Here is a 26,705-nt window from a genome sequence, read left to right on the forward strand (position 1 = left end):
CAGGGGGTGTGAAATAGAATTTATTGTGGCTCTGATTATGTACACGTGAGATGCGCCTGGCCAGGCCGGCCAGGCTCGCATGGTTTGTACAATAAATACATCCGCGGGGCCTGCTCTCCGCGGCCGGGAGCGCCCACATGGGAGGTTCAGTCCAGCTTCCGGGTTCCCAGCTTCATGGGGCCCTTGGCTGCCTTTTTCTCAGCGCGTTTGGCTTCCATCTCCCGCCGGCGCTCCTCGCGCTTCTTCCGGGCCAGCTCGGCCTTCGCCTGCCCTGTGAGCAGGAAGGGGAGGCGGGCTGAGGGTGGCAGGACAACCCAGGTCTCAGCTTCCCAGCCCGCACCTGCCCCAGGATGGGTAGCCCTAGTCAGCCCTCCCAGGGGACGCTTACGGCTCTCCGTCTCCAGGCCTTCCCAGTTGTCATCGCCCCAAGAGTCCCGTCGCGGCTGAAAAGAGAAGTGTGGGCTGGAGTGGAGGCGGCCTCCCAGCTGAGGTTCACCTCAGGTCTGCACCCTCCCACCTCACTGGCACTGAGTACCTGGGTGCCAGCCTCCCGACGCACGGACAGGGCAGCAAAGGGGTCGCCTTTGTCACTGGGTTCCGGGCCACCCCAGTTATACTCGCTGGCCAGCCGTGTGCCCTCAGGGGGCGGCTCTGGGGGACTTGGCTCTTGCCAGCCCTGCTCCCATGAGCCCTCAGCTTCCCAGCTGCTCCAGTCCAACTTGGAGGATCTGTGGTCAGGGTTGTTGGTCTGCAGAAAAGTGGGAGGAGGGGGGTAGCACCAGACCAGGAGGGGCCAGCCCACTCCCCACGCATACACACACCCTATCCAACACCACTCACCTGCCCAGCACGGCTGGCTTGGCCCCCAGTACTCCAGTCGTCCTGCTGGGCCAACACAGGCTCAGCCTCCTGCTGCAGTGTGGGAAGGAAGGTATGACCATACCCCCTCCTATCCCATCCCCAAAAAAGGCAAGGAAGCCCCCCAGCCCCTTCCCAGCCATGGCCTCCACCCTTTCTTCTTTTGCCTTCCATCTCATTTGCGCCTCAGGCCCTGTTTCCCAACTATAAAGTGGACACACTGAACCTGGCCAGCCATCACTCCTCTGTGAGGCTGGGGAATGAGATCTACATGTCCCACACCCCTCCCCACAGCCTCAGGGGCCAGAGACCGCTGTCAGCCAGATGGAGACTTGGGCCCAGAGCTCTGCCCCCATTCCCTGCAGGGAAGCCCCACTCCATCCTCAGCCCACCCTGAGCCCCACCCTCAGGCAGGACTGGGGTCTGGGTCTGGGCCCGGCAGCGGCCTCTCTCTGTTGGCCACTGGAGCTGGTAGAGGAGGCACAGGAAGTGGAGGAGAGGAAGAAAGACCAGTGCACTGCCCCAACCACCACCCGCCTGGCCTCTCATTTCCAACCCTGCTCCCAGGGGCCCCTGGAGTTGAGTTGGGGCTCAGCTGCCGGCTCTGGCCCACAGTGGCTGCTCCATGACACCTGCTCGCCAGGGATGCTGTGCAGACGCAGACAGGCTGGACTCCAGCCACACCCACATGAGCTCCCCGAATGGCAGCCTGTGACCTTTGAGCTGGGATCCCCCAGGAAGGCCTCCTCAGCCCCACTCACCTCCAAGCTGCCCCAGTCTTCGTCATCCCATCTGTCAGCAGCACTGCTGTCCTCTGCTGTGTCCTTGTCTTCCTCTTGTGTCTCCCATTGGCCTGAGGTCGTGGGTGTGGCAGGGACAGGGGTGGGGGCTGGGGCAGGAAGACCTGGGGAGCAGAGACTCACTGAGCTCCCACACACTGGGCCCAGGAAGGTCTCAGAACAGGACAGATGTTGCTGGTGGGGGTGGAGGAAGCTCAAGAGGGAACTAGACCCTACGTCGTCCCCTATGTCCCCATCACCACCCCAGACAGTAACAGTTCCTGGGTGCCAGCTCCCCCAAGTCCTCTCAGCCACTGCTGCAGCCAGTCCGGGACACTCACCCTCAGGCGTGGGTCTCTGGGGAACATTGGTCTCAGCCGGGGCAGCCGTGGGGTGTGCACGGATCAACTTGGAGGTGAGCGAGGAGACGCCTGTCACGGCCCAGCCTGCCCAGCTGGCTGCGGCTCCTCCCATTCCAGGGCTGGAGGCTGCATGGACGTCCTTCTCTGGGCAGTGATGGAGAGAAGCAGGAATAGGCACCTCAGGCTCCCGTGGGGTGGGTGACAGAAGGGCAATAACTGAGACACAGCGACCTGCGGTGGACCCCCCCTGCAGTGGACCCCCCTTCCTCCAGGCCTGCATTCTCCCATCTGTGCGATGGGGGGAAGGGGAGGAATGGTGTCAGGTCTGTGCTCTAAGGTTCTTCTAGCTTTCAGATACTCCAACGAGGTGGAAGAGGGCCACGACATGTGACAGTCAAGGATGTGGCAGGACAAAGAGGGAGCACGAGTGTGGGCCACTCACCCACTTCGGCCAGCTGGCTGGGGTCCTCTGACACAGACTCCAGTTTGGACAGGAAGCTTCGAATGGCCTTGAAGGCCTGTGGGGTAGCAAGAGGCAGAGCTGGGGGCTCCAGGGTTCCCGTGAGCCCGCCAGGCCAGCTAGGGCCCAGACAGCCCCCAGAGCCCCACCTCCAGGGCCCGGCCCTGGAGTGCCTCACCTGGTCCCGCACAGATTTCTCGGGATCCACGGTGAGGCCACAGAGCACGGGCAGGATCTTATGGGCACAGTCGTTCATTGAGTAGAGGTTGTGGGTGGCAGCGAAGCCCAGGACACCGGCGACCCGGGATGGTGCAAATGGGTCCTTAGTGGCCCGGCTGAAGGCGGAGGTGAGGACCCTGTGTCTGGTCTGGGTGCGGCAGGGAGAGGGCTCCTGAGTGTAGGGTCAGTACTGGGGCCCGGAACTGCCAGGCCTTACTTCCCAGAGCAGAGGCTGTCCACCCCCAGAGCCTGAAAAATGTGACTAAATCACTAACAACTTAAACGAGGAGAATTTATGTAAAACTCTAGATCATGGCTTCTCCTCCCAGATTACTGGGCTCAGGCTGCCTCAGGGCCACAGGAGCTGAGGCCTGGGCCTCCCTTCCCACCGGCCCTGCTGACCTGCTTCGTTCATCACTGTCAGGCCCACAGCTGTCTCCATTTACACAGCCTGGCTGAGGGGACACGCACAGTGGGTCAGGTCCCAGATCCCCTGCCTACTGGCTGTGTGACCTGGTGCAACTCTCTCCACCCCTCAGACACCGGGGCTGGGGGCGCCCAGGGCCTAGGTCTCTGGGAGGATGACGGCCCACAGACAAGGAGGCCGGCCCTGGAGGCGGCTGTGGTACCGCGACAGTGACAGAACTCCTGGTACGTGTGCAGGGCACTCACGCTGGCATTGAGGTAGGAGCCGATTTTGCCCAGGCAGACAGTGGTGTTGCAGCGGATGGGGCCCTGCTCGTCCTTGGCCTGCAGCCGCGCGAAGTGCTTCATCAGCTCCACGTTGAGGTTGGCCTCATTCAGCTTCGGGGCCAGGAGCAGCATGGACTGCAGGGCGGGGGACAGTGGAAACCGTGGGCCGGGGCAGCCAAAGGGCCGCATGCAGGAGTGGCCTCCTGGGAGAGTGCAGAGGCCACCAGTGGCCCTGGGCGCTGAGGAGACCTGCCAAAGCCCTCCCAAAACTACCTCTAACCTGGTCCTGACCCTACTCAGAATGCTGAGGAAGGGGACCCCCATTTCTCTGGCCCCTTCACAGCAAAACCTCCAGAGTCTGTCTGCACTCCTGTCTCCCTTCTCTTTCCTCCAGGCACGCTACTCAGACTTTCGCAAAAATACCCCCCACACGCCCTCTACCCATTGGTTTGGGTTGAGGTCACCAGTGACTTCCATGTTGCTCAATCCAATGGCCAATTCTCCATCCAAACCGCCCTTGAGCCCTCAGTAGCTCTGACACCCCCGAGTGCTCTCTCTTCCTTGAAACTTCCACTCTGGCCTTCCAGGACACCACTCTCTCCTGGTTCTCCTCTGATCCCACAGCTGCTCCTTCTCGGTCTCCTTTTGCTGAGATCTTACTGTTTGGACCGCCAGAGCTCCTCCTCCAGCCTGTTCTCTCACCCTCAGCCCAGGTCATGGCACCCATTTCACGGCTCTGAATGCCCGTTTGCTGACAATGCCCAGGTGTGCACCTCTGGCCCAGACTTCTTCCCCAAACTGCATACGCGCACGACCAGTGGCTGGCTCGACATCTCCACCTGGCTGGCTAACAGACATGGCTGAGACTGGGCCTGACCCCCTCCTGCAAACCTGTTCCTCCTAGTCTTCTCAGTAAATGGCGACTGAACCTTCCAGCTGCTCAGGCCAGAAACCTCAGCGCCCTTCTTGACTCCATATCCATCCATCAGCGAACACTGTCGGCTCCACCCGTGGGCCCTTCTCCCCACCTGCTGCTACCACTCGGATCTGAGCCACTGTCATCTCTCACCCCTAACAGCGTCCACCCTTGCTCTGACAGTTCTCCACACAGCAACACAGTGAGCCTTTTAAAACAAGTCTCACCAGGTCACTGCTCTGCTTAATCCCCCAGTGGCTCCTGTCTCACTCCAGTGAATGCATCAGGGCCCTGCCAGAACCTACAAGGCCCCGGCCCCCAACCCCACCATTACCTCTCAGACTCCACCTTCCACAACCATGCCCCTTCAGCCATGCTAAACCTCTTGCTACTTCTACACTCTAGGCACATGCTAGCCTCAGGACCTTTGAACATGCCATTCCTTCTGCAGGGAGCACATTTCTTCCAGATCTCCACGTAACTCAATCCCTCACCTCCTTTCCTTAAATGACACCTCCTCAGCAAAGTCTTCCCCGACCACTGTTCTTAAAACTGCAAACCCTCTCTTCACCCTCTCCATCACTTTCTAACACAATATATATTCTAATTCTGTTTATTGTCTACCAAGCCCATGCCCTGTCCCCTCAAAAAGAAGCTCCATGAGGGCAGGGAACTTGGTCTGCCTGGGCACAGAGAGGTGCTCAGCCAGTGTCTGCTGAATGGAGCACTATGGGCCATGCCGACCCTGCTCCCCCCACCAGCTGCTGAACTGTACCCACAGCCTGGGCCCACAGTAGGACAGTGCCTGCCCTTCCCATAACGAGCCCAGACCCACAGGCTGAAACCAAGGCCTCTGTGTCCTGAAGTAAGCCCCCTGCAAGCCTTGTAAAACCAAGGGTGGCTGAGCCAGGCCCCACCCACCTTGACTGTCTGCTCCCGGATGGCAGGGTTGGTGTCCAGGAAGCCATGCATGACATGGGGAAAGATCTGGGTGTTGACTGTTGGCTCATCAAGGTACTGGATGAACTGCTCCATCTGTGGTCCAGGTTGGGGGGACCAGGAAAATGCAGTCAGCCCCTCCACCCCCCACCAGAGCCACGGGACCACCCTTGGCTTGGTTTCTCCACCTGGCAGGCACTGGCAGGCCAGGCGAGTCTCCTGAGCCCCGACCTCGCATCTGGCCTCAAGCCCATGTGGAGGGGTGAGAAGAGGCCACGAGGGTGCTGGAAAGAGCCAGGGATGGGACTCGGAGGGCCTGGCCTCTGGTCCTGTGCAGCAGGCCGACTGTGTCACACCCCCGTTCAGAGCCTCCCTGCCTCTTCTGCCAAAGGGGGTGTGACCCCCACCCAGACAAGCGCCGTGAGGAGGGCTGGTGTGTCTGGCAGCTGGGGAGAGAACGAGACCTGGGAGCCACCAGGTACTTCCTGGTTCATAAGGGGCCTCCACCCTCGATCCCATCAATCCTGTCTGATGCTCCCAGCTGCCCTGGGGCTGGCAGGAGAGACACTAACCCCCCTCTAGAGGGCTGGAGTGACTGAGAAGAGGGGGGCGTTTGAGCCCTGAAGCCCGGGCAGGCTGGGCATTCCCACAGCGGCCATGAGCCCTGTGATTATCCCAACTTCCTGACGGCACTGCTCCCTTACCGGGGAGTAAGGGAGTGCCAGGGCAGGGGCCTCCCAGCAGCCGGGGTGGGGTCTGGATGGGGTGGAGGGGACAGGGTCTGGTCACAGCCCCTACCTGCTGCAGTAGGCGGATGCGCATGGCCCGGTCGGTGGATGAGAACATCTTGACCACGACGGGGATGATCTTCTGCTGATACTCCTCGGCGTTGAGGAACTTGCCCACCTAAGGGAAGGAGCAGGAAAAGAAGCTGCTACATCCACAGGAGGGGGACGACTTCAGCAGCTCCTTTAACTTTCTCGGGCCCCCTGCTGATTTCCCACAGGGGGCATGGGGTGATGGTAGGCAGTCAGGGGAAGAGGCATTTCCTCAGCAGCCCCTCTGCCCACACTCCATCCCAGTCAGCCCCGCCCTTCACCTTTCTGGGTCAAGGCCTCTTTTAGGAGGCAGATGAAAGCTCTCTGCCCTCCCTATAATCAGGCACCTGTACATCACATGAGCGTGCGCGCACACATGCACGCGCGCGCACACACACACACACACACACACAAATTCTGCCTACAACTGCTGGGGGTTCCCGGCCATACAGGACTTGCTTGCTGTCTGCCCCTTCCCCCCAAGCCAGGTCCCTTCAGGAGAAAGTGTTCTCCCAGGATGGGCAGAGTGGGGAATGGCAGGTGCCCAGGTAAGGGCGAGCTGGGGTCTGACGATGGGGAGAAGGATCCAGCCCCTGGAAGCCAGGAGAGCTGAGTGCCGAGTGGTCAGGAGGGAGGATGGAAAGTGGGGTGGTTAGCAGGTGACCCCCTGGGCCCTGGAAACCAGGGTGCACAGGTCAGACCAGGGGGCCTGTCTTGGGGAAATAGAGGAGGGCTGAAGGCTCTGAAGCATAGGGTCTTTGGAAAAGAATTTTGGAGACACAGGGTTTCCCCTCCCCAAGAGCAAGAAGTTCCCACAGGCTCCCTGACAGCTGGTCAGATGGCCCCCACTTGCTGAACCCCCAGGATGTCGGCAGGAAGCAACTCCTCACATGGGCTTGGGCTGCCCTAACCAGGCTGCCCCTCCCCAGGATGCAGGGCTGGCCCCCACCCCAGAGCCCTCTCTGGCTGTTCTGATCTACCCAGCCAGTCTCTGGGCCCCACAGTTCCTGAGGTTCCAGGCCTACCAGGCCTCCCCTCCCTGAGGCTCCCGGCCCCACTCACCTTGAAGAGGGGTGTGAGGACCACTGCCCCTGCGTTGCCAAACTCGAAGGCAGTCAGCAGCTGGGGCAGCACCTTGTGCCGGCAGAACTCCTCGGGGAATGAGTCTAGGCTCTTGCTCAGCTCTTGGAAGAACTTCTGCTTCTCAGCTGGCTCTTTGATCTGGGGGAGCAAGGACAGGATGGAGGAAATCACCCTGGTCACGGCCCCCCGCAGCCATGGGCAGGGACAGGGAGTCACCCCAAGCCTGAAGGAGAACTTAAGCTTGTGGGCTCCGGAACCCAACTGCCTGGGCTCAAATCCCAACTCTCCCATTTATTAGCCAGATGACCTTGGGCAAGTTCCCCCATCTGTAAAATGGGATAATAACAATACCACCTCACAGGGTTGTTCTGAGGATCCAACCAGAAAATGTACGTGAAAGCTGCCAGCACAGTGCCCGGCACAATCAGTTAGTGACTGTCCCTCTCACCACTGGCACCTGACCCGCTGATAGATCAGGCCCTTTCTCAGCGTTGCCTGTACTCATGACAACCCAAAGTGTATCACACAGATGGGGAAACTGAGGCTCAGAGAGGTGAATGGCCTACTCCATTCCCCTGGCCCTGGCTGGATCGGGCACACTTGTAACTCCATGCTGGGTGGAGCTCACGGCAGGCTGTGGAGGCAGGCATTAGGGCAAGTTTACCCCCGACCTGACCCTCCCAATGAGCCCAAATGGTCTCCTGTGTCCTCCTACCCTCCCTGTGAGGCTGTAATAGCCACAACTCACACTTCCAGTGCCAGACAGGGTGACGTGCCAAAACCTTTACACAGACTAAATAGTCCGGCCCTCAGCTTTATCAAATAGGTGCTAACATAACCCATGTTTAATTCAACAAGGAAGCTAAGGCCCAGAGAGGGCAAGGAGCTTGTCCAAAGTGACACAGCTAAGAAGTCAGGGAAGGGTTTGACCCAGCGTGGTGGCACCTCTGCTGTGCTGCACCCTGTGAAGAGGTGCTGTCATTCCCTCATTTACAAAAGAGGAGGATGAGGTTCAAGGTCACCAGCCAAGAGTGGCCGGGGAGGGATTATGACCCAGTTTTGTATGCTTCCAAAATTCCTGTGCTCTCTGTTAAACCCTCACCCCCATAGCCTCTGCCCGGCCCAAAAGAGGCGGCCTCTGGCTGGGGATAGGGAGGATCGGGTTGGCCCTGGAGCGGCTCAGTCCACTGTGGGAGGCGGGCTTGGTGCTCTAACAGCAGGGTTCAGGGAGAGCCAAGGTCCAGAGAGAGGCCAAACCACATCCAAGGTCACACATGGAGAGTCACAGCTGGGCTCTCTCCACTGCTCTGCCCAATGACAGGAAGAGGGGCCTCTGGGGACTGCCCTCCCACATTCTCCTCAGGACTGGCCAGGAACGGCCCATTTCCTCTGGGGCACATTTAAAGGAGAAGGGCAGCCCCGCAGAGCCAGCCATGTGAGGAGCACTCTATGTAACGGAGTTCCTGCCGCCCCCACACTGCCCAGGAGGCCACAGGGCTCAGCATTGCCGGCACTTCTCCTTCAGGATGCAGCTCGGGTTCCCCATCCTCCAAAGGCCCTCCCAGCCCCCATTTGAGTCAAGATTCCACAGAACATCGAGGTCTGTGGAAGCGTCTCTAACTCCTCCCCCAGTCCAGATTCTGCCCCCCCGTCGCCACCCCATGTCCCACGCACGGCCAGGTCAGAGCAGGTGTCCAGAGCAGAGCCTCCCTCCTTCCTTCCCTACAACAACCCTATGGGCCAGTATATACTACAGTCGTCTCCCTTTGTCCGCAGGGGAGATGTTCCAAGCCCCCCAGTGGATGCCTGAAATCGTGGATAGTATGAACCCTATATATACTACATTTTTTCCTACATGTACATACCTATGATAAAGTCTAATTTACAAATCAGGCACGGTAAGAGACTAACAACTATAACTAACAGTGAAATAGAACAATTATAACAGTATACTGTAATAAAAGTTACCGTAGATCTTAGCAACCTCAGCATACGATTTTTTTTCTTTCCTTATTAAGTCTAGAACTTCCAACTTTTCACTTAAAGGAAGCACTTTACGGCTTCTCTTTGGCAATCGGAATTACCAGCATCACTGCTCTTGCACTTTGCGGCCGTGATTAAGGGAAATAAGGGCTCCTGGAACACAAGCAGTGCCATACCGAGACGGTCTGGTAACCGAGACGGCTACTAAGTGACTGACGGGCGGGTAGTGTATACCGCACGGATCCGCTGGACAAAGGGACGATTCACGTCGTGCAAGATTTCATCACGCTATTCAGAATGGTGTGCAATTTAAAACTTATGAATTGTTTATTTCTGGAATTCTCCATTTTCTATTGTCAGAGCACAGTTGACCACAGATAACAGAAACCGAGGAAAGCGAGACCGCGGATAAGGGGGGACTACTGTTTTGTTATCCCCATTATATAGATATGGAAACTGAGGTTCAAAGAGGTCAAGGCGAGGGCTCCCTTCTCACCATCTTTCCATTTGCTCTTCCCTCTGCCTGGAACGCTCTCCCCCAGTTAGCATCGCCATGGCTCCCACCTTCACACACTTCAGGTCTCAGCTCAAATGTCACCCTTGAGAGAGCCCTGCCCTGAGCACCCTGCCCAGCACGTACCCCCATTCCAGGGAGCACACGTTTCCTCATGTCTTTGTTTTCTGTCCCTCTCCCCACAACGAGAGTCCCCAAGGGTGGGACCTGGTCTGTTTACTCCCCACTAGATTCTTGAGGACAGGGATCTGGGTCTGACTCTCCTTCCCCCCCTCTCTGCTGCCCACGTCACAGCCCAGCCCTGGGCATGGCCCACATCAGAGAGAGGGCCAGAATGTGTGTGTGGCATTAATGGAGTGCCAGGAGCATCACTAAGCACCTACTGTGTGCCAGACACCACACTGTGCACTTTGAACTCACTGAATCCTCGCCATGCTCCTTTGCAGTAGGTATTACAGAATCATTAGGACTGAGCCTCAACCAAGGGCAGTCACACAGTGAATAAGAGTTGGAGCCAGGCTTTGAACCCAGAGACCCCAGCTCCATCACAGCCCATGCTTGTCTCCAAGGGTCTAATTATGAGGGAGCTCACACACTGGGGAGGGGGCACGGGGGTGAGGAACGTAGGGCCAAAGCCCAAGGTGGGGCGGGGGGCTCACCTGAATCTCCTCCAGGAAGAGGTTGGTCTCCACGAAGCGGTTGTTCATGAAGCCACCGGGTGCCCGGCAGTTCTGCAGGAAGCGGGCTGGGTTGGGACGCACCTTGGGGTTGGCTCCGACCAGCTCGCAGTAATGCGGCACCAGCGATTTGGGGATCTGTGGGAGAAGGGCTAGGGTCAGGGCAGGGCAGGCTGGTGGGCAGGGAGGGGCTGGAGTGGGGTCAGACACTCACCTTCCCGGGGTTGCGCAGGGCGGCCGCCCGAGGTAGGGGCCCATTGAAGACTTCCCAGATGAGGCAGCCCAAGCGCCACATGTCGGCTGACCTGAGGCAGCGACCAGAGCTGCTCAAGGCCCTGCCACCTGCCAGCACAGGCCTCCAACCTGCCTGGCCACCAGGCACTCACTGCATGGCAGACCCTGGGCTGTGTCCCTCAGCTAATCCTCCCATTAGCCCCGAGAAGCAGGTTTCATTAGCCCCATTTGACAGATAAAGAAACTGAGGCTCAGAGAAGCAAGGACATCACCCCAGGTCACACAACTTTCAAGTTCAGAACCACCTAACCGCAAAGCCTGTTTTATTGTGCCCTACCTCCCTGAGGATCCTGGGAGCAGAGAAGCGGGCCCCACCCTGAGGACCCTGGTTCCCTCCCCAGCCGGGCAGCAGGGGACAGGGGAGTGCCAGCTAGCCTAGGGGTCCCGAGGCTGCAGGGGCTTCCAGAACAGGGCAGGTAGGGGCATGATGCCCCAGTCACCCACCACTTCTCTCGGACAGCTCTGCCACTGCTATCAACCAACTCAGGGGGGTCGTACTGCTCAAGCTCGGGGATCCCCTTGTGGGGGGGTCCCCCGCCATTGCCCTGGGCCGAGTACATGTAGTCCAGGCCCCCGAGCTTCCACTCGCCGGCACGGTCCACGAACACGGCGGCCATGCAGACATTGTTGTGGATGAGGCTGCAGTCGTTGACCAGGAAGCTGAGGGCTTTCTGGGGACAGAAGCAGCCATCACACCCAGCACCTGAAGCCCCCACCCCTGCTCTCATCACCACTGCCCCCCACCTTACCACGATCTGATGCAAGCCCCAGGAGAGCTCCAGCTCCTTCAGGCCACCAGCCTCCACTCGCGCCTTGAGGTACATTCCCAGCGGGGTCACAGCTTCTGTTACTACATGGAGGCATTTGTCTGTCTGAAGAAGGGGACAAGGCGATATAAGGGCGGGATGGAGGAAGCGGAAAGGGGAGGTAAGAGAGATGATGGAGAGAGAGGTGAGAAGGGGAAGTTAAATCTGGGGGTGCTGAGGCAGAAGGGGTGGAAACCGAGGGGCAGGAAGACAGGAGTGGGAGACCGGGAGAGAGTGAGGGCGGAGGTGGAGCAGATCGGGCAGCAGGTACCTCCAGCCCATCGATGTAGGCCAGAATGTTGGGGTGCCGGAGAGTTTTGAGGCGCTTGAAGGCGGCTTTGGCCACCTGGGTCTGCTCTTCGGCGCCGGGCTTCACATCATACACGAAGATGGACACCGGGCTGCCTGTGGCCTGGGGGAGGGCAGAGGGGTGGGCGCCGGGCTGACCACTCCAGCTCCGAGGTGGTCCCCAGAGCTGTTAAGTGCGGAAGGAAAGGGCCGCCGGCCCGGGCTCTCCCCAGGTCAGCCCTTAGGAACTGAGCCGGGCCCACGTGATCCGGTTCCGTCCGCCTGTCGGTCCCTCGGTCCTTCCGCCCGCCACGTCGGCACTGCCCGGCCCCCCTCCCCCGGCCCGTTGTCCCGGAGGCTCCGCAGCCACGTCAGGCGGGGCGCGACGCGGAGGGGCCGGCGGCGCCGACTAGGCGAGGCCGAGGTCGACCGCGGCCTACGGAGCGGGGCTGCGCTCACCTTCTTGCGGCCGCGATGCAGGGTCCAGGGCCCGGGCGGGCTGCCCTCGGGGGGTTCCGGGCTGAGCTCGAACGGGAAGTCCCGGACCGGGTCCCGGGCAAAGAACCACATAGTCCCCGCCGCCGCCCCCGCCGCCGCGGGCTCCGGCGCCTCCGCTCCGGGTCCTCCGACCGCCCGAGCCGGGGCGGCGGCGGAGCGAAGGCGGGGCCGGGCCAGGTCGAGGGCGGGGCCGGGCCCGGTGGGCGGAGCGGAGGGAGGAGAGGTGCAGGGGGCGACGCATGTGGGCGGAGCCTGGGGCGGGGCCTGGTCCGGCGAGTAGAGCAGAGGGAGGAGAGAGGCCGGGGGGCGGGGCCGGGGCGGGGGCGGGTCGGAGTTGGCGGGCGGGGCAAGGGGAGGAGAGGTGCAGGGGCGGCACTGGTAGGCGGAGCGGGGCTGGAGGGCGGGGCCTGGGCCGGTGGGCGGAGCAGAGCCCTGAGGACTGCAGGCAGAGCCGAAACCAACGCTCTGCCGCCTGGCAGAGCGCGCGCTTGCCAGGCGACGCCAGTTACCAGCTGCATGGCTCGCTGGCAGGTCACCCAAACTCTCCGAGCCTCTGTGTCCTTATACCTAAGTGTGGATGATAATATAGTACACCTTCCAGCGTTACTACAGGGACTGAGAGCTTGAGAAGGGACAGAGGATGGGGAAACTGAGGCAAGGAAGAGAGATAGGGAGGCAGATGGAAGAGGAAGTCGACAGATAGACATGAAGGATATCGTGACGAGTGAGGTGGAGACTTAGGGAGGGCGAATGTCCCCAAGCCAGATTCTCTCTCCCACCAGCCAGTGGGCACCTCCAGGATCCGGTGGGGTCTCAGTGGTGGTGGAATGATGGAGGGACAAGGGAGAGGCACAAGGAGACAGCCCCTGGCGGGGGTGGAGAGTGAAGGAAAGGTCCAGAAGAGGTTCAGGACAGGGAGAGGGGACCTGGGGGAGGGAAGGGGCAGTGACCCCAGGAAAGGGGAAGAGTGGAGGAGGAACAGCTCAGCAAGTCCAGAAGAAGCCCGAGGGCCAGGAGGGGCCCCCGCTCTCCTGGGCCCAGCTGACCCGGCTCTCTGGTCTACAGGGCCAGCATCTCCTCCAGGCCCCCACTGCCTGTGCAGATAGGGGCTGTCGACCAAGTGGTGTCAGTAGCCAGACACACTGGTGGGGACCTAGCCCCCTAGCTGGACAGAGCCAAGTATCCAGGAAGGGCTGGGCAGGCAATGACCCCTCTGCAGGTAGGGGTCTCAGGGGACCCAGGGCTGGGGACAGTCCTGCAGCCACACCCTATGGAGCATGGGTGAGAGCCTGGAACTGATTATGAAACGTCTAGTTGGGAGGCCTTTGGGAGCAGATTCAAGGGCAAGGATGCCAAAGTCAGCAGAGCTGAGTTCAAATCCAGCTTAGCCCCTCTCACTGGCTGTGGGAACTCACCTTACCCTCCGGGAGCCTCAGTTTCCCCATCTATAACTCAGGGTGAACGGTGCCCTGCACCTCACCTGACACAGAACAGGCACTCAGCAGAGACTTGTTCTCTCCCTTTCCTTGTCTAAGTACTGTGCGGGACGGTCATACAGACGCGAGGATCAGACACAGTGTTGGCTGCTCGGGGCAGAATAGAAATAACAACTATAGATCCTCCTGTGTGGCTTCGATAGGAAGACAGTGACGACATTGTGAATATGGAATTGGCAACACTGGGGAGTGGGAGCCTGCCCAGTGGCGCAGTGGTTAAGCACGTCTGCTCCGCTTTGGTGGCCCCGGGTTCACAGGTTCGGATCCCGGGCGCACACCGACGCACCGCTTGTTAAGCCATGCTGTGGCAGCGTCCCATATAAAATGGAGGAAGATGGGCACAGATGTTAGCCCAGGGCCAGTCTTCCTCAGCAAAAAGAGGAGGATTGGCGACAGATGTTAGCTCAGGGCTAATCTTCCTCTCACACACACACAAAAAACACTGGTGAGTGGGGAGCATCCTGTCACTGGAGGGGAGCAAGTAGAAGTCTTGAATGCCAGAACACAGAGTCTAGAACTTTATGCTACTGAAGAGGTGAGCCAGAGTTTGAGCTGTGTATTTGTGAGTGTGGAATGATGGAGAGGGGGAGTGACGCTTTGGGGTGGAGGTCATGGCTGGAGGGGAGAGTCTATGAACAGAGGGTTCACGTGGTGCATTTAGTTGGTGGCACGTTCTCTTAGCACCTACCAAATGTTAGGCATGTGCAGTGCATGGGGCCTCACCCGGAGAGGAAACAGGTGCAGGAAAGGCAGGGCCGCTGGGCTGGGAGGCTCAGGGAGACCCCAGTGCACAGGAGAACAGCGGGAGGTAGGTGCCAAGCCTAGGACAGGCTGGGCAGAGCACACCAGAAAGCACAGTTACAAATGAAAAGTCAGAAAAGGGAGCTGCCCCACCAATTCTCTGGTAACTAGCGCTGCTTCCACAGTGGAACTCGGTGCAGAGAGGCTGCCGTCTTAGGCAGGGGCAGCATCCCCTTCCCACGTTCTCGCCTTGCGCCTGCCCTGCCTTCACATGGTGAGCCTCCAGTTCATCAACTGTAAAATGGGGATAATACCAGTTCCTCACCACTGCCCTATGGGGCGGAGAGGAACCAGTGTTGTTCCCATCTTCCAGATGAGGAAACTGAGGCACTGAAAGCTCATGCAGGAGGAAGTGGCAGGGCCTGAGCCACTGTGCTGCTGGCCGCCTCCCTCACCAGCCAAATGCAAGATAAAGAGGGAGCAACTGGAAAGGCTCAGTGGAAGGGCCTTATTAAACAGAGACTTCAGAAGATGACATGGAAGATGAGACCATCTGACAAGGCAGAGCATGAGGAAATGAAGCTGGAATCAAGGTCAGTGTTAGGGCAGTATTTTCAGTCTTGACATATGTTAAGGTAACCAAATGTTTTTATTTTCTCCAGGAAACTAATGGTTCTTTATACCCACTGCTTTTTTTTTTTTTTTTTTGCTGAGGAAGATTTGCCCTGAGCTAACACCTGTTGCCAATCTTCTTTTTTTGCTTGAGGGAGTTTCACCCTGAGCCAACATCTTTGCCAAGCTTCCTCCACTTTGTATGTGGGTCACCGCCATAGCATGGCTGATGAGTGCTATAGGTATGTCCGCACCTGGGATCTGAACCCGAAAACCTGGGCCACTGAAGCAGAGCACGCGGAACTTTAACCACTAGGCCACAGTGCCAGCCCCTGCAATTTTTTTTTTTTATTATTATTAGGAGAGTAATGTTCCTCTCCTTTCATGAAAGAGAAACATTTTTCAGTTACTAAAGTGATAAGAAGTTGTAAAAATCCTTTGGTTTTGTGTATTCAAGTGACAATCTCCCCTCAAAGCATCAAGAGTTGGGGTGAGGAGGGATTTGAGATTTCAGGTGCTGCTGGTGGGAAGTGATTGCCACAGTTGTAGGGAAGGACGAGTTGGCAATACCTGTTAAACACTTTGCCCCAGTAATTCCACTTCCAGAAATGTGTCCTACACACACCCTCGTTCAAGTATGCAGAGATTTATACAAAGTTGTGTAGCTGTTAAAGCCTGGATTATGGAGCCAGACTGCCTATATCCCAGCTCTGCTGCCTATGAGCTGTGTGACCTCGGGCAAGTTACTTACTCTCTTTGTATCTCAGTTTTCTCACCTGTAAAATGGGTAGAATAATCGTATCTACTCCATAGGTGTGGTAGGCTGAATAACATTCGCTCAAAGATGTCCACCTCTTAATCCCCGGAACCTGTAAATATGTTACCTGATACGGTAAAAGGGACTTTGCTGTTGTGACTAAGTTAAGGATCTTGAGATGGGGAAATTATCCTGGATTATCTAGCTGGGCCCCATGTAGTCACGAGGCTCCTTATAAGAGGGAGGCAGGAGGATCATAGTGAGTAACAGGAAGTGTGATGATGGTGGAGCGAATAGGAAGCGAGAGGAGGAGTGATGTGAGGAAGAGGTCACGAGCCAAGGAAGTCAGGTGGCCTCTAGAAACTGAAAAAGACAGATTCTCCCCTGCAGCCCTCAGAAGGGACACAGCCCTGCCAACACCTTCATTTTAGCCCTGTGACCTCCAGAACCCTAAGATAATAAGTGTGTGTTGTTTTAAGCCAAGCTGGTGGTAATTTCTTACAGCAGCCACAGGAAACTCATACTACTGCATGTTGTGAGGATTCGTAGGTTAATGTCTATGGTTGCTCCAGTGTAGCACACAGGGAGTGTTCCATAAATGACAGCTCTTATGTGGATCAGAGACTGTTTGTAATAATGGAAACGTGGATCAGAGACTGTTTGTAATAATGGAAACGTGAGATAATCCAAACATCCATCAGGAGTGGAGTGATTCAAAACTCCGTCCATACTATGAAACCACGGCAAGTCAATAAGAAAGAGGCTGCTCTGTGGGTATTGACGTGGAGAAATGATGATGAGGAGGAGGAGGAGGAGGAGGAAGAGGAGGACATCACAGCTGTTTCCTGAGTCCTCTGCACATCAGGGACTAAGCTAAGCACCCTCCCTGTATTATCTCTTCTGGTCCTCATAACAATGTGGGGGATCTGTTTCAGTCTGAGAGAAACCACCAAGCAATCTGAACAAAGTCCAATATAAAGAATTATTACTATAACGGGACTGGAGTAACAAGATTGTCTAGTAAGAAGTAAAGAGAACTCTAGGGGCTGGCCTGCTGGCATAGTGGTTAAGTTCTCGTGCTCTGCTTCCTGGGGCCAGTTCCTGGGCCACTTCCTGGGGTTCGCCAGTTCCGATCCTGGGCGCAGATCTACACACCGCTCATCAAGCCATGCTGAGGCGGCATTCCCCATAGAGCAGCTAGAAGGATGTACATGCAACTATCTGCTGGGGCTTTGGGGAGAAAAAAGGAAAAAAGGAGGAAGATTGGCAACAGATGTTAGCTCAGGGCTAATCTTCCTCAAAAAAAAAAAAAAAGTAAAGAGAACTCTAAAGAATACAGGAATAGCAGAGATAAAGAGCAGCCCCCACCCTTAGGGCTGAGATGGAACGACCCCCACAGGAAGAGCTGCCATCCAGCCCCAGGCCTGAGATCCAGACCCGGTTGAAGACAGGGAATGGTTGTGGCTCATTGGATAGTAGAGAAGTTGCTGAAGTGCTGTGTAGGCCCCATGGAACTTGCTAGAAAGCAGTCTTTTAAGGTGTTGAGAAGAGGCATTCCACTACTCCCACGTGGGAGTGAGGTGCTGAGAGAAGCAGCTGCCGCTGGGTGCCGCTGGCCACCTGCGTTGCAGGAGCCTGTGCTGGAAAAGCTGCCCTCGTGGCAGGAGCTGAGCTGGAGAGGCTGGCGCCTGCTGCAGAACCTGCTGAGAGCCAGCAGCGCATCAAACAGGAAGCAAACTTCTTCCTCAAGAAATGGCTGTCAGCGCCCGCTACTGGCAAAACCTAACATTGTGCCATCTAGCAAAGGAAAAATATTGATAGGACCCAGATCCATTTTCACAGAGCAGGGAAACGTGATGACTTAGGAGCTGAGAGGCAATAAATTAATAACTGCCACAGAATCATTAGTTCCATTTTTACAGATGTGTAAACGGATGCTCCAGAGAGGGGCAGCAGTACAACCAGTGTGCTAGGATTTGCTTTGCTCCACAAAGCGCTTAGAAAGCAGGTTGCAAAATTATCCATGTCACATTGATGTGGTAATAACTCCACGAACCATAAACGTGCCCAGACATACTCTCCAGCCCGGAGGAATACACACCAAATGCCAGCGGTTCCCTCCAGGACATGGGGATGACAGCGAGTTCTCCTTGCTATATTATTAGGTGGAACAGTATGGAATTGCTGTGTTTGTAGGTCAAAAATAGTGAAATATTGGCAGTTTCATACAGTTCAACATAATATTTACTTCTGTGATGTGATGTTTAAAGTTTTCACAAGTGTGAATTATTTTTATATACAGGAAACAATATATATGTATATATATATACTTATACACATACATAAATGTATACATATAATTTCATTATATATATAACATAATATAAATGTATTACGTATGTATGTTTTGGAAAGTCCTCTCTCCCACTGTCTTTTTCCTGTAGTGATCTCTTTCCCTCCAATAAAATAGAAACTTTAAGCTTAACTAACAGGATTCCAAAGCCTTCAGGGGACAATTTCTTATTCAACCCACTGCAAGTTCCCAAGAGCTACTTGCTAATGGTCTATACTTTGTTTCCTGATGACTTACCATAGCATAAAACCTGTCATTTGTGTTCTTTCTACTTATTTTATGAGTTTTAAGTCATGAAACAGAAAAAGCTGCTATTACACAATGGTGGATCCTATGTGGCACTTCACCAAATTTAATTTTAGAAAGTATTTGAGGGGCCGGCCCCGTGGCTTAGCAGTTAAGTGCGCATGCTCCGCTACTGGCAGCCCAGGTTTGGATCCTGGGCGCGCAGCGACGCACCGCTTCTCCGGCCATGCTGAGGCCGCGTCCCACGTACAGCAACTAGAAGGATGTGCAACTATGACATACAACTATCTACTGGGGCTGTGGGGAAAAATAAAGGAGGAGAATTGGCAATAGATGTTAGCTCAGAGCCAGTCTTCCTCAGCAAAAAAAAAAGGAGGATTTGCACGGATGTTAGCTCAGGGCTGATCTTCCTCACACACAAAAAAGAGAAAGTATTTGAATTGTGCTTTGTCCTAAATCTAAATATTGAGAATTAAAGAAAACATTTCATGGGCCGGCCTGGTGGCACAGCGGTTAAGTCCGCGCGCTCCGCTTCGGCGGCCTGGCATTCGCAGGTTCGGATCCCGGGCATGCACCAACGCACTGCTTGTTAAGCCATGCTGTGGCAGCATCCCATATAAAGTAGAGGAAGATGGGCACGGATGTTAGCCCAGGGCCAGTCTTCCTCAGCAAAAAGAGGAGGATTGGCAACAGATGTTAGCTCAGGGCTAGTCTCCCTCACAAAAATAAAAAAAAGAAAACATTTCGTATGTCTGCAAAAACATATGAGAATAACTTTAAGGTAAAAGTTACTTTGCCGTCACATGATTGCCTTTCCAAGAAATGGTTCTGGGTTTTTTTTCTTTTTTTTTTAAGCACATATGATGCCTAAAAAGAAGCTATTCAGGCTAGCCTTGGTGACCTAGTGGTTAAGTTCAGCGTGCTCTGCTTCAGTAGCCTGGGTTCAGTTCCCCAGCTCAGACCTACACCACTCATCTGTCATTGGCCATGCTGTGGCAGTGGCTCACATACAAAAAAGAGGAAGATTGGCAGCAGACGTTAGCTCAGGGCAAATCTTCCTCAGCAAAAAAAAAGAAAAAAGGAAAAAAAGAAGTTATTCATGATTCTGGCCTGTTGTGACAAGCAGAATAATGACCCCACCCCCTCCAAAAAAATGTCCATATCCTAATTCTCAAAACCTGTGAATATGTTACATGACAAAGGAGGAGTTAAGGTTATAGATGGAATTAAGTTTAATAATCAGCTGACCTTAAGACAGAGAGATTTTCCTAGATTATTCGGGTGGGCCCAGTGTAATCACAAGAGCCCCTGAAAGTGAGAGAGACCCCACACAGCAGAATATCCATTCTTCTCAAATACGCATGGAGCGGTGTTCAGGATAAACCAGACGCTAGGCCAAAAACAAGCCTCAATACATTTAGAAGTATAGAAATAGGGCCGGGCCTGTGGCTTAGTGGTTAAGTGTGCGCGCTCTGCTGTTGGCGGCCCGGGTTCGGATCCTGGGTGCGCACCGATGCACCGCTTCTCTGGCCATGCTGAGGCCGCGTCCCACATACAGCAACTAGAAGAATGTGCAGCTGTGACATACAACTATCTACTGGGGCTTTGGGGGAAAAATAAATAAATAAAAATTTTTTAAAAAAATTAAAAAAAAAAGAAGTATAGAAATAATACCAAGTGTGTTCTCTGAACACAATTGAATGAAATTGGAAATCAATTACAGAAAGAAATTTGGGAAACTTAAATATGTGGAAATTAAGAACAACACACTCCTGGGCCAGCCCTGTGGCTTAGCAGTTAAGTGCGCGTGCTCCGCTACTGGCAGCCCGGGGTCAGACCCCAGGCGTGCACCGACGCACCGCTTCTCTGGCCATGCTAAGGCTGCGTCCCACATACAACAACTAGCAGGATGTGCAACTATGACATACAACTATCTCCTGGGGCTTTGGGGAAAAAAAGGAGGAGGATTGGCAATAGATGTTAGTTCAGAGCCAGTCTTCCTCAGCAAAAAGAGGAGGATTAGCATGAATGTTCGCTCAGGGCTGATCTTCCTCACAAAAAAAAAAAAAAAAAGAACAACATACTCCTAAATAACCAATTTCAAGGTCAAGGAAGAAATCAAAAGGGAAATTAGAAAATATTTTGAGAAGAATGAAAATGAAAACAGAACATTCCAAAACTTATGGGATGCATCCAAAGCAGTGCTTAGAGGGAAATTTATCTCTGTAAATGCCCATATTAAAAAAGAAAAATCTCGCCGGCCCGGTGGCGCAAGCTGTTAAGTGCGCGCGCTCCGCTGCGGTGGCCCGGGGTTCGCTGGTTCGGATCCCGGGCGCGCACCGACGCACTGCTTGGCAAGCCATGCTGTGACGGCGTCCCATATAAAGTGGAGGAAGATGGGCACAGATGTTAGCCCAGGGCCGTCTTCCTCAGCAAAAAAAAAAAAAAAAAAAAAGAGGAGGATTGGCGGATGTTAGCACAGGGCTGATCTCCTCACAAAAAAAAAAAAAAAAGAAAAATCTCAAATCAATAACCTAAACTTCTACTTTAAAACACTGGAAAAAGAAGGGAAAACTAAACCGAAAGCAAGTGGAAGAAAATGATAAAGATAAGAGAGGAAAGTGGAGAGTAGGCGAAATGGGTGAACGGAGTCAAAAGCTACAGATTTCAAGTTATGAAATGAATAAGTCATGGGGAGATATAAGCATGGTGACTATAGGTAATAATACCGTATTGCATATTTGAAAGTAGCCAGGAGAGTGGATCTTGAAAGTTCTCATCACATCACTAGAAAAAAAAAATTGTAATTATGTATGGTGACAGATGTTAACCGGACTATTGTGGTGATCATTTTGCAACTTATACAAATATAGAATCATTATGTTGTATCTGAAACTAAAATTTAAAAATCAATTATTAAAAAAAGAATGGAAGGGCCGGCCTGGTGGTGCAGTGGTTAAGTGTGCACTTCGGCGGCCCGGGGTTCGCAGGTTCGGATCCCGGGCACGCACCAACGCATCGCTTGTCAAGCCATGCTGTGGCAGCGTCCCGTATAAAGTAGAGGAAGATGGGCAGAGATGTTAGCCCAGGGCCAACCTTCCTCGGCAAAAAAGAGGAAGATTGGCATCGGATGTTAGCTCAGGGCTGATCTGCCTCAAAAAAAAAAGAAAGAATGGAAATTAATGAATTAGAAAATAGAAAAATAATAGAGAAAAATCAATGAAAGCGGAAGTTAGCTCTTTGAAAATATCAGTCAACTTAGCAAACCTTTGGCTAGGTTCACCAAGAAAAAAAAAGGGATGCAGGGTAACCAAAACAACCTTGAAAAAGAACAAAGTTGGGTGACTGATTTCAAAACTTACTCTAAAGCATTATAGCGATCAAGACAGTGTGGTACTGGCATAAGGAAAAACATACAGAGAAATGGGATAGAATGCAGAGTTCTGAAGTACCTTGACTGCGGTGGCGGTTACATGGGTACGTACATTTATCAGAAATCATCGACCTGGATACCTAAAAGATAAGAATTTTATGGTATGTAAACTATACCTCAATAGAGATAAATTTTTTAAACACATGCCTCCTGATTCAAAGAGGAAAGCCAAATACAACGGAATCTTCACAAAGCTCGCATTGTTCAGCGTTTCACCCAGCCCGAAAGCTTCACATTTACCCACAGCAGACTGTGGTGTATGACAATGTGCCAATCTCTCTGCTTTTGGCTTATCTGGTGATGCTTGTTTGTAGATAAAAATCTTTCCCAACATATGATTCCTGTGGGGAGACTTGGAAGGAGCCCCTGGTTTGAGGCGGGGAAGATGGAGCCACGAGGTGGGCACGGGCAGATCATGGAAGGCCCCTCGGTCATGTTATGGAGGTTGACTATCTGGAAGAAAACAGAGGCTATCAAGGGGGGTGGCACAATCAGATTTGCATGTTAGAAACATCCATCAGGAGTGGAAAGGAGTAAAAGTCTCATCTAGAGAACACCCAGGAGGGTCGTGGGTGTCCAGTGAGGGGAGCTGGTGGCTGGGCCGGGGCAGAGGCGGTGGGCAGGGAGGGGTGTGGGCAGTGCAGAAGCTGTGGAGGAGGCAGAGGGTCAGGAAGAGGAGGGGGCCTGGGGCAGGGAGCAGGAGAGTCAGCAGAGGGCAGGGCAGAGGCGTGGAGGAGGAAGGAGGCTGCAGGACCGCACGGGGCAGAGAGGCAGGGTGTGGCAGGTGGGGGACATTGGAGGGCAGCTCTGAGGACTGGTCTCCAGAAGCTGGGGAAGCCTAAGGTGTCGAGAGCTTCGTACTTGGGAGGGTTCCCATCTGGAGGCCCCCCAAGAGGGTCAGACGAAGCAGAAGCAGCTTGTGAAGGCTTGGGGTCGGGTGGCAGTGTGTGGGACAGAAGGCAATTTCTGAAAACAACTGAATGCAAATGACATCTTCAGGTGCCAAGGGAAGGTGAGGGCTACTTGAAATGCCACACCCAGCTAAACTATCTATGAAAACAGAGAGCAAAATAAAGATACTTCCCACAAAGGCTCTGAATATTTACCACCCAGAACCCCTTGCTGACAGAACTTCCAGAAGAAGTACTTTCGGAAGAAGGACCTTGAGCCCAGAAGGAAGGAACAGGATTCAAGAATGCAATGGTGAGCAGAGAGACTGCGACACAAGTGGGTCGGTCTAAATCATTACTGTCCTTAGAAGACAACTGGTCAGTACTCACGTGGAGAGAGAGAACAAGATGGTGCTAGATCCTGACAACAACACACTGGGAGGCGGGGCTGTGCTGTTCTTGTGACAGGGAGGAAGGTACAGAGCCAGCTGTGGTTTCAAGTGCCCTGGTTACAACGAACTTCAAGAGAAAGTGAAGGTGGAGGAGGCTTGGGAAGAGAGCCTGGGGTGGGGAGCTGGGGGGCCCTGCAGCTCAGGGGAGACGTGGAGTAGGTTGGGCCAGAGGATCATCTGGAATAGAGGGTGTGACCCCATGGACAGGCAGCCTTCCAGTCTCCTCTCTTGGCTCATGCTGTGCCCCTCCCTTGGGGTGACTTTCCTCCTGCCCTCGAATGTGTGAGTCCCAACATTTCATCAAGGCCCAACTCAGGTACCTCCTCCTCCAGGAAGCCTACCTTCCTCCCAGCCCTTGTGACCCTTGTCCTGACTCCTGGGCAGACAGCAGTCATGAATATAAGTCAGGGCTGATGGCCTGGGCTCCCTGAGGACAGGGCCCGTGTCTGCTCTGGCCCCAGGCCCGGCCACACTTGGCTGGCGAATGTGTTGAGTGTGTGAGTGGGTGTGTGCCAGGCTGCTGGGTTCAAATCTCAGCTGTTGACTGTCAGCAGTGTGTGTACTGTTACGAGTGGAGGAGCAGGCGAATGAGGGATGGGACCTGTCTGGCGGGGTGGAGGGATGAGGGGACAGCATCGTCTCCCCCTGGCCTGGCCCCACCTGGGCAGAAATGGGTCCAGCTCTAGCCACCTCTTTGCCTGTCAGTTGCCTGGGCCTGGTTCCCGGGGACACCAGGGCCTCAGGGTACCCATTTCAGCTCCAAGGTGGGCTAGCCTGGGAACCTGTTCGCTTCCACCTCCACCCCCACCTTCCTTCCCGCCCCCCATCACTTCTCTGGGGAAAGCCCTGGTCAGGGTAGGTGTGGGAGCCCCCTCACCCACTCTGCTCCACATCCTCACAGCTTCCCTCCCAGGCTTGCCAGCCCCCATCACCCCGCACCCCCGTCCGCCCTTGTTCAGGTTCCAGGAGGGCCCTGGGAGGCAGCTGGGGTTCAGGAGAGGCCAGGACCACATCACTACACTCTTTTTTTTTTTGAGGAAGATTGGCCCTGAGCTAACATCTGTTGCCAATCTTTCTCTTTTTCTTTTTTTTCTCCCCAAAGCCCCAGTACATAGTAGGTCCTTCCAGTTCTATGTGAGACACCGCCTCAGCATGGCTTGATGAGCTGAGGGGTGAGTAGGTCCGCGCCCGGGATCCGAACTGGCGAACCCTGGGCCACTGAAGTGGAATGCGCGAACTTACCCACTGCACCACCGGGCCGGCCCCACTACACTCTCTTTTGACTCTATCTTCTGGGAACGCCTGGGCTGCCAGGAAGGCCAGGCGTGGGCTTCCCTCCCTGGTGGGGAACTGAAGAGGTGAGGTCTGAGGAGAAGGGAGAACAGAGAGCAGAGGGGGAGGGTAGAGGGTCAGCAGGGGCACTTGGGTGGGAACTGAGGGGCCGCCAGGCTGCTCTCCTTCTGGCCACACTGTTTGCTGGGCATTGGCAGTGTCTCTGGGCACAGGCTCTGAGGTGGGCTGGGGGAGGAGAGTGGCTTGGGGGGAGGGCATTGGAGATGAGGCCTAAGGCCGGGCAGGTGGTCAGGCCAAGGCAGGGCCCCCCAGGTCATCTCACGGAGTCTGGGGCTTTAACCGCAATCTGCACCCCCACCATCGCGGCACCCTCCCGGAGCCCAGCCTCAGTGGTTCCACCTGGGTCTGCAATGGGCTCCTCAGACTGCGCTCTGGATCCCCCATAAAACTGTTCAGCCTCGCCCAGCAGCAGATGGCAACTCCAGCCTTCCAGGCCAGAAGCCACCGTCACCCCAACACTTCCTCTCACAGCCCACACAGGCCACCAGCAGGTGCTTTGGGCTCCAGCCCCCTGGCACTGCCACCTCCACCTCCCTCCTCCAGGCCTCCATCCTCGCTTGCCTGGGCCCCTGCGGCAGCTGCCTCACTGGTCGCCCCACTTCCACTTTCGCCCCCCGCAACCTACTGTCCCCACAGCCGCCAGAGAGCTCTCTAGAGGATGTAAGTCAGGTCCCATGACTGCGCTGCTCAGGACCCTCCAATGCCCCCGTTTCACTCAGCGTGAAGTCAGACCCCTGCCCTTGGCCTGCAAGGCTAGTGCCACCTGGTCCCGGTTACCTCTCTGCCCGCCCTCTCGCTTGGCAGGACTGCCGTCCAAAGCAAAGCACTGTGCGTTCAACTAAATGTGGTCCACGATTCCATTTGTTCCAGATTGTTCCAAACTGTTGTGTTGAGTTCGATGATGAATTTCTTTGTGTGAAACTGTAATGTTGACATATCATGTGTAACAGTGAATTTTTTTAGTGAGTTTCTCAATTTAAAAAAAGCCATTATGGGGCCGGCCCCGTGGCTTGGTGGTTAAGTGCGTGCGCTCCGATGCTGGTGGCCTGGGTTCGGATCCCGGGCGCGCACCGAGGCACCACTTCTCCGTCCATCCTGAGGCCGAGTCCCACATACAGCCACTAGAGGGATGTGCAGCTATGACATACAACTACCTACTGGGGCTTTGGGGGGAAAAATAAATAAATGAAATCTTTAAAAAAAATAAAATAAATAAAAAATAAAAAAAGCCATTATGGGCCAGCCACGTGGCTTAGCGGTTAAGTGCGTGCGCTCCGCTACTGGCGGCCTGGGTTCGGATCCCAGGCACGCACCGACGCACCGCTTCTCCGGCCATGCTGAGGCCGCGTCCCACATGCAGCAACTAGAAGAATGTGCAGCTATGACATACAACTATCTACTGGGGCTTTGGGGAAAAAAAAAGGAGGAGAATTGGCAATATATGTTAGCTCAGAGCCGGTCTTCCTCAGCAAAAAAAAAAAACGAGAAGAATTAGCATGGATGTTAGCTCAGGGCTGATCTTCCTCAAAAAAAAAAAAAAAACCAAAGCCATTTATGGGGGCCGGCCCGGTGGTGTAGTGCTTGGGAGTTCTCGCACTCCGCTTCGGTAGCCTGGGGTTTGCAGGTTCAGATCCTGGGCATGGACCTATGCACCACTCATCAAGCCATGCTATGGCAGGCGTCCCATATAAAGTAGAGGAGAATGGGCACGGATGTTAGCCCAGGGCCAATCTTCCTCAGCAAAAAAGAAAAAAAAAGAGGAGGAGGGGCAACAGATGTTAGCTCAGGGCTAATCTTCCTCACACACACACACAAAAAAAGCCGTTAGAACTTGCCATACTTTGTTTGCAACTTTTTTGTATGTCTAAAAACATTATAAAATAAAAAGTTTATTAAAATGAAAAAGAAAGAAAAGGGGTGGGGGGAGGAGGTAATTATACTGAAAAAGGAGTCACTGTACCGAAATGGCATAATTTTGTAAGAGCTGCTCTGGTGAAAAGTTGGCACTGGAAGGGTCTTTATGTGAGGCAAGTGTGTACCCACACCCGGTGTGACCAGGGCTTTCACACGCACATGCACCTGTACATACATGTCTATTCAGGAGGGGAAGTGCCTCCGATTTTAGCTGAGTGAACCAGAGTGTGGTCTCAGGTCCAGTCAGTGCCGAGGCAGGGCTTAAACAGGA

At 54.8% G+C, this 26,705-nt stretch overlaps 1 protein-coding gene across 2 annotated transcripts; it reads right to left on the bottom strand.

Annotated features, from left to right (window-relative positions):
- Window positions 1-12,297, bottom strand: SCYL1 (SCY1 like pseudokinase 1). Of its 2 annotated transcripts, XM_058526431.1 has the most exons (18): window positions 12,149-12,296; window positions 11,673-11,813; window positions 11,345-11,467; window positions 11,040-11,266; window positions 10,516-10,606; window positions 10,284-10,439; window positions 7,107-7,265; window positions 6,025-6,132; window positions 5,209-5,322; window positions 3,351-3,506; window positions 2,638-2,826; window positions 2,442-2,517; window positions 1,979-2,143; window positions 1,620-1,762; window positions 841-912; window positions 536-748; window positions 389-443; window positions 1-271 (listed from the first exon to the last, which is right to left on the bottom strand). In XM_058526431.1, the coding sequence occupies exons 1-18, from the start codon at window positions 12,257-12,259 to the stop codon at window positions 147-149; spliced, it is 2,424 nt and encodes an 807-aa protein (XP_058382414.1). In that variant the 5' UTR covers window positions 12,260-12,296; the 3' UTR covers window positions 1-146. The 2 variants fall into 2 exon arrangements, with proteins under 2 accessions (XP_058382414.1, XP_058382415.1); XM_058526432.1 differs by lacking the exon at window positions 389-443 and having other exon boundaries at window positions 173-271; window positions 12,149-12,297.
- Between the last annotated feature and the right edge of the window lie 14,408 nt (window positions 12,298-26,705).

This window comes from Diceros bicornis, chromosome 31 (genome assembly GCF_020826845.1).
Source record: "Diceros bicornis minor isolate mBicDic1 chromosome 31, mDicBic1.mat.cur, whole genome shotgun sequence".
Classification (NCBI taxonomy): domain Eukaryota; kingdom Metazoa; phylum Chordata; class Mammalia; order Perissodactyla; family Rhinocerotidae; genus Diceros; species Diceros bicornis.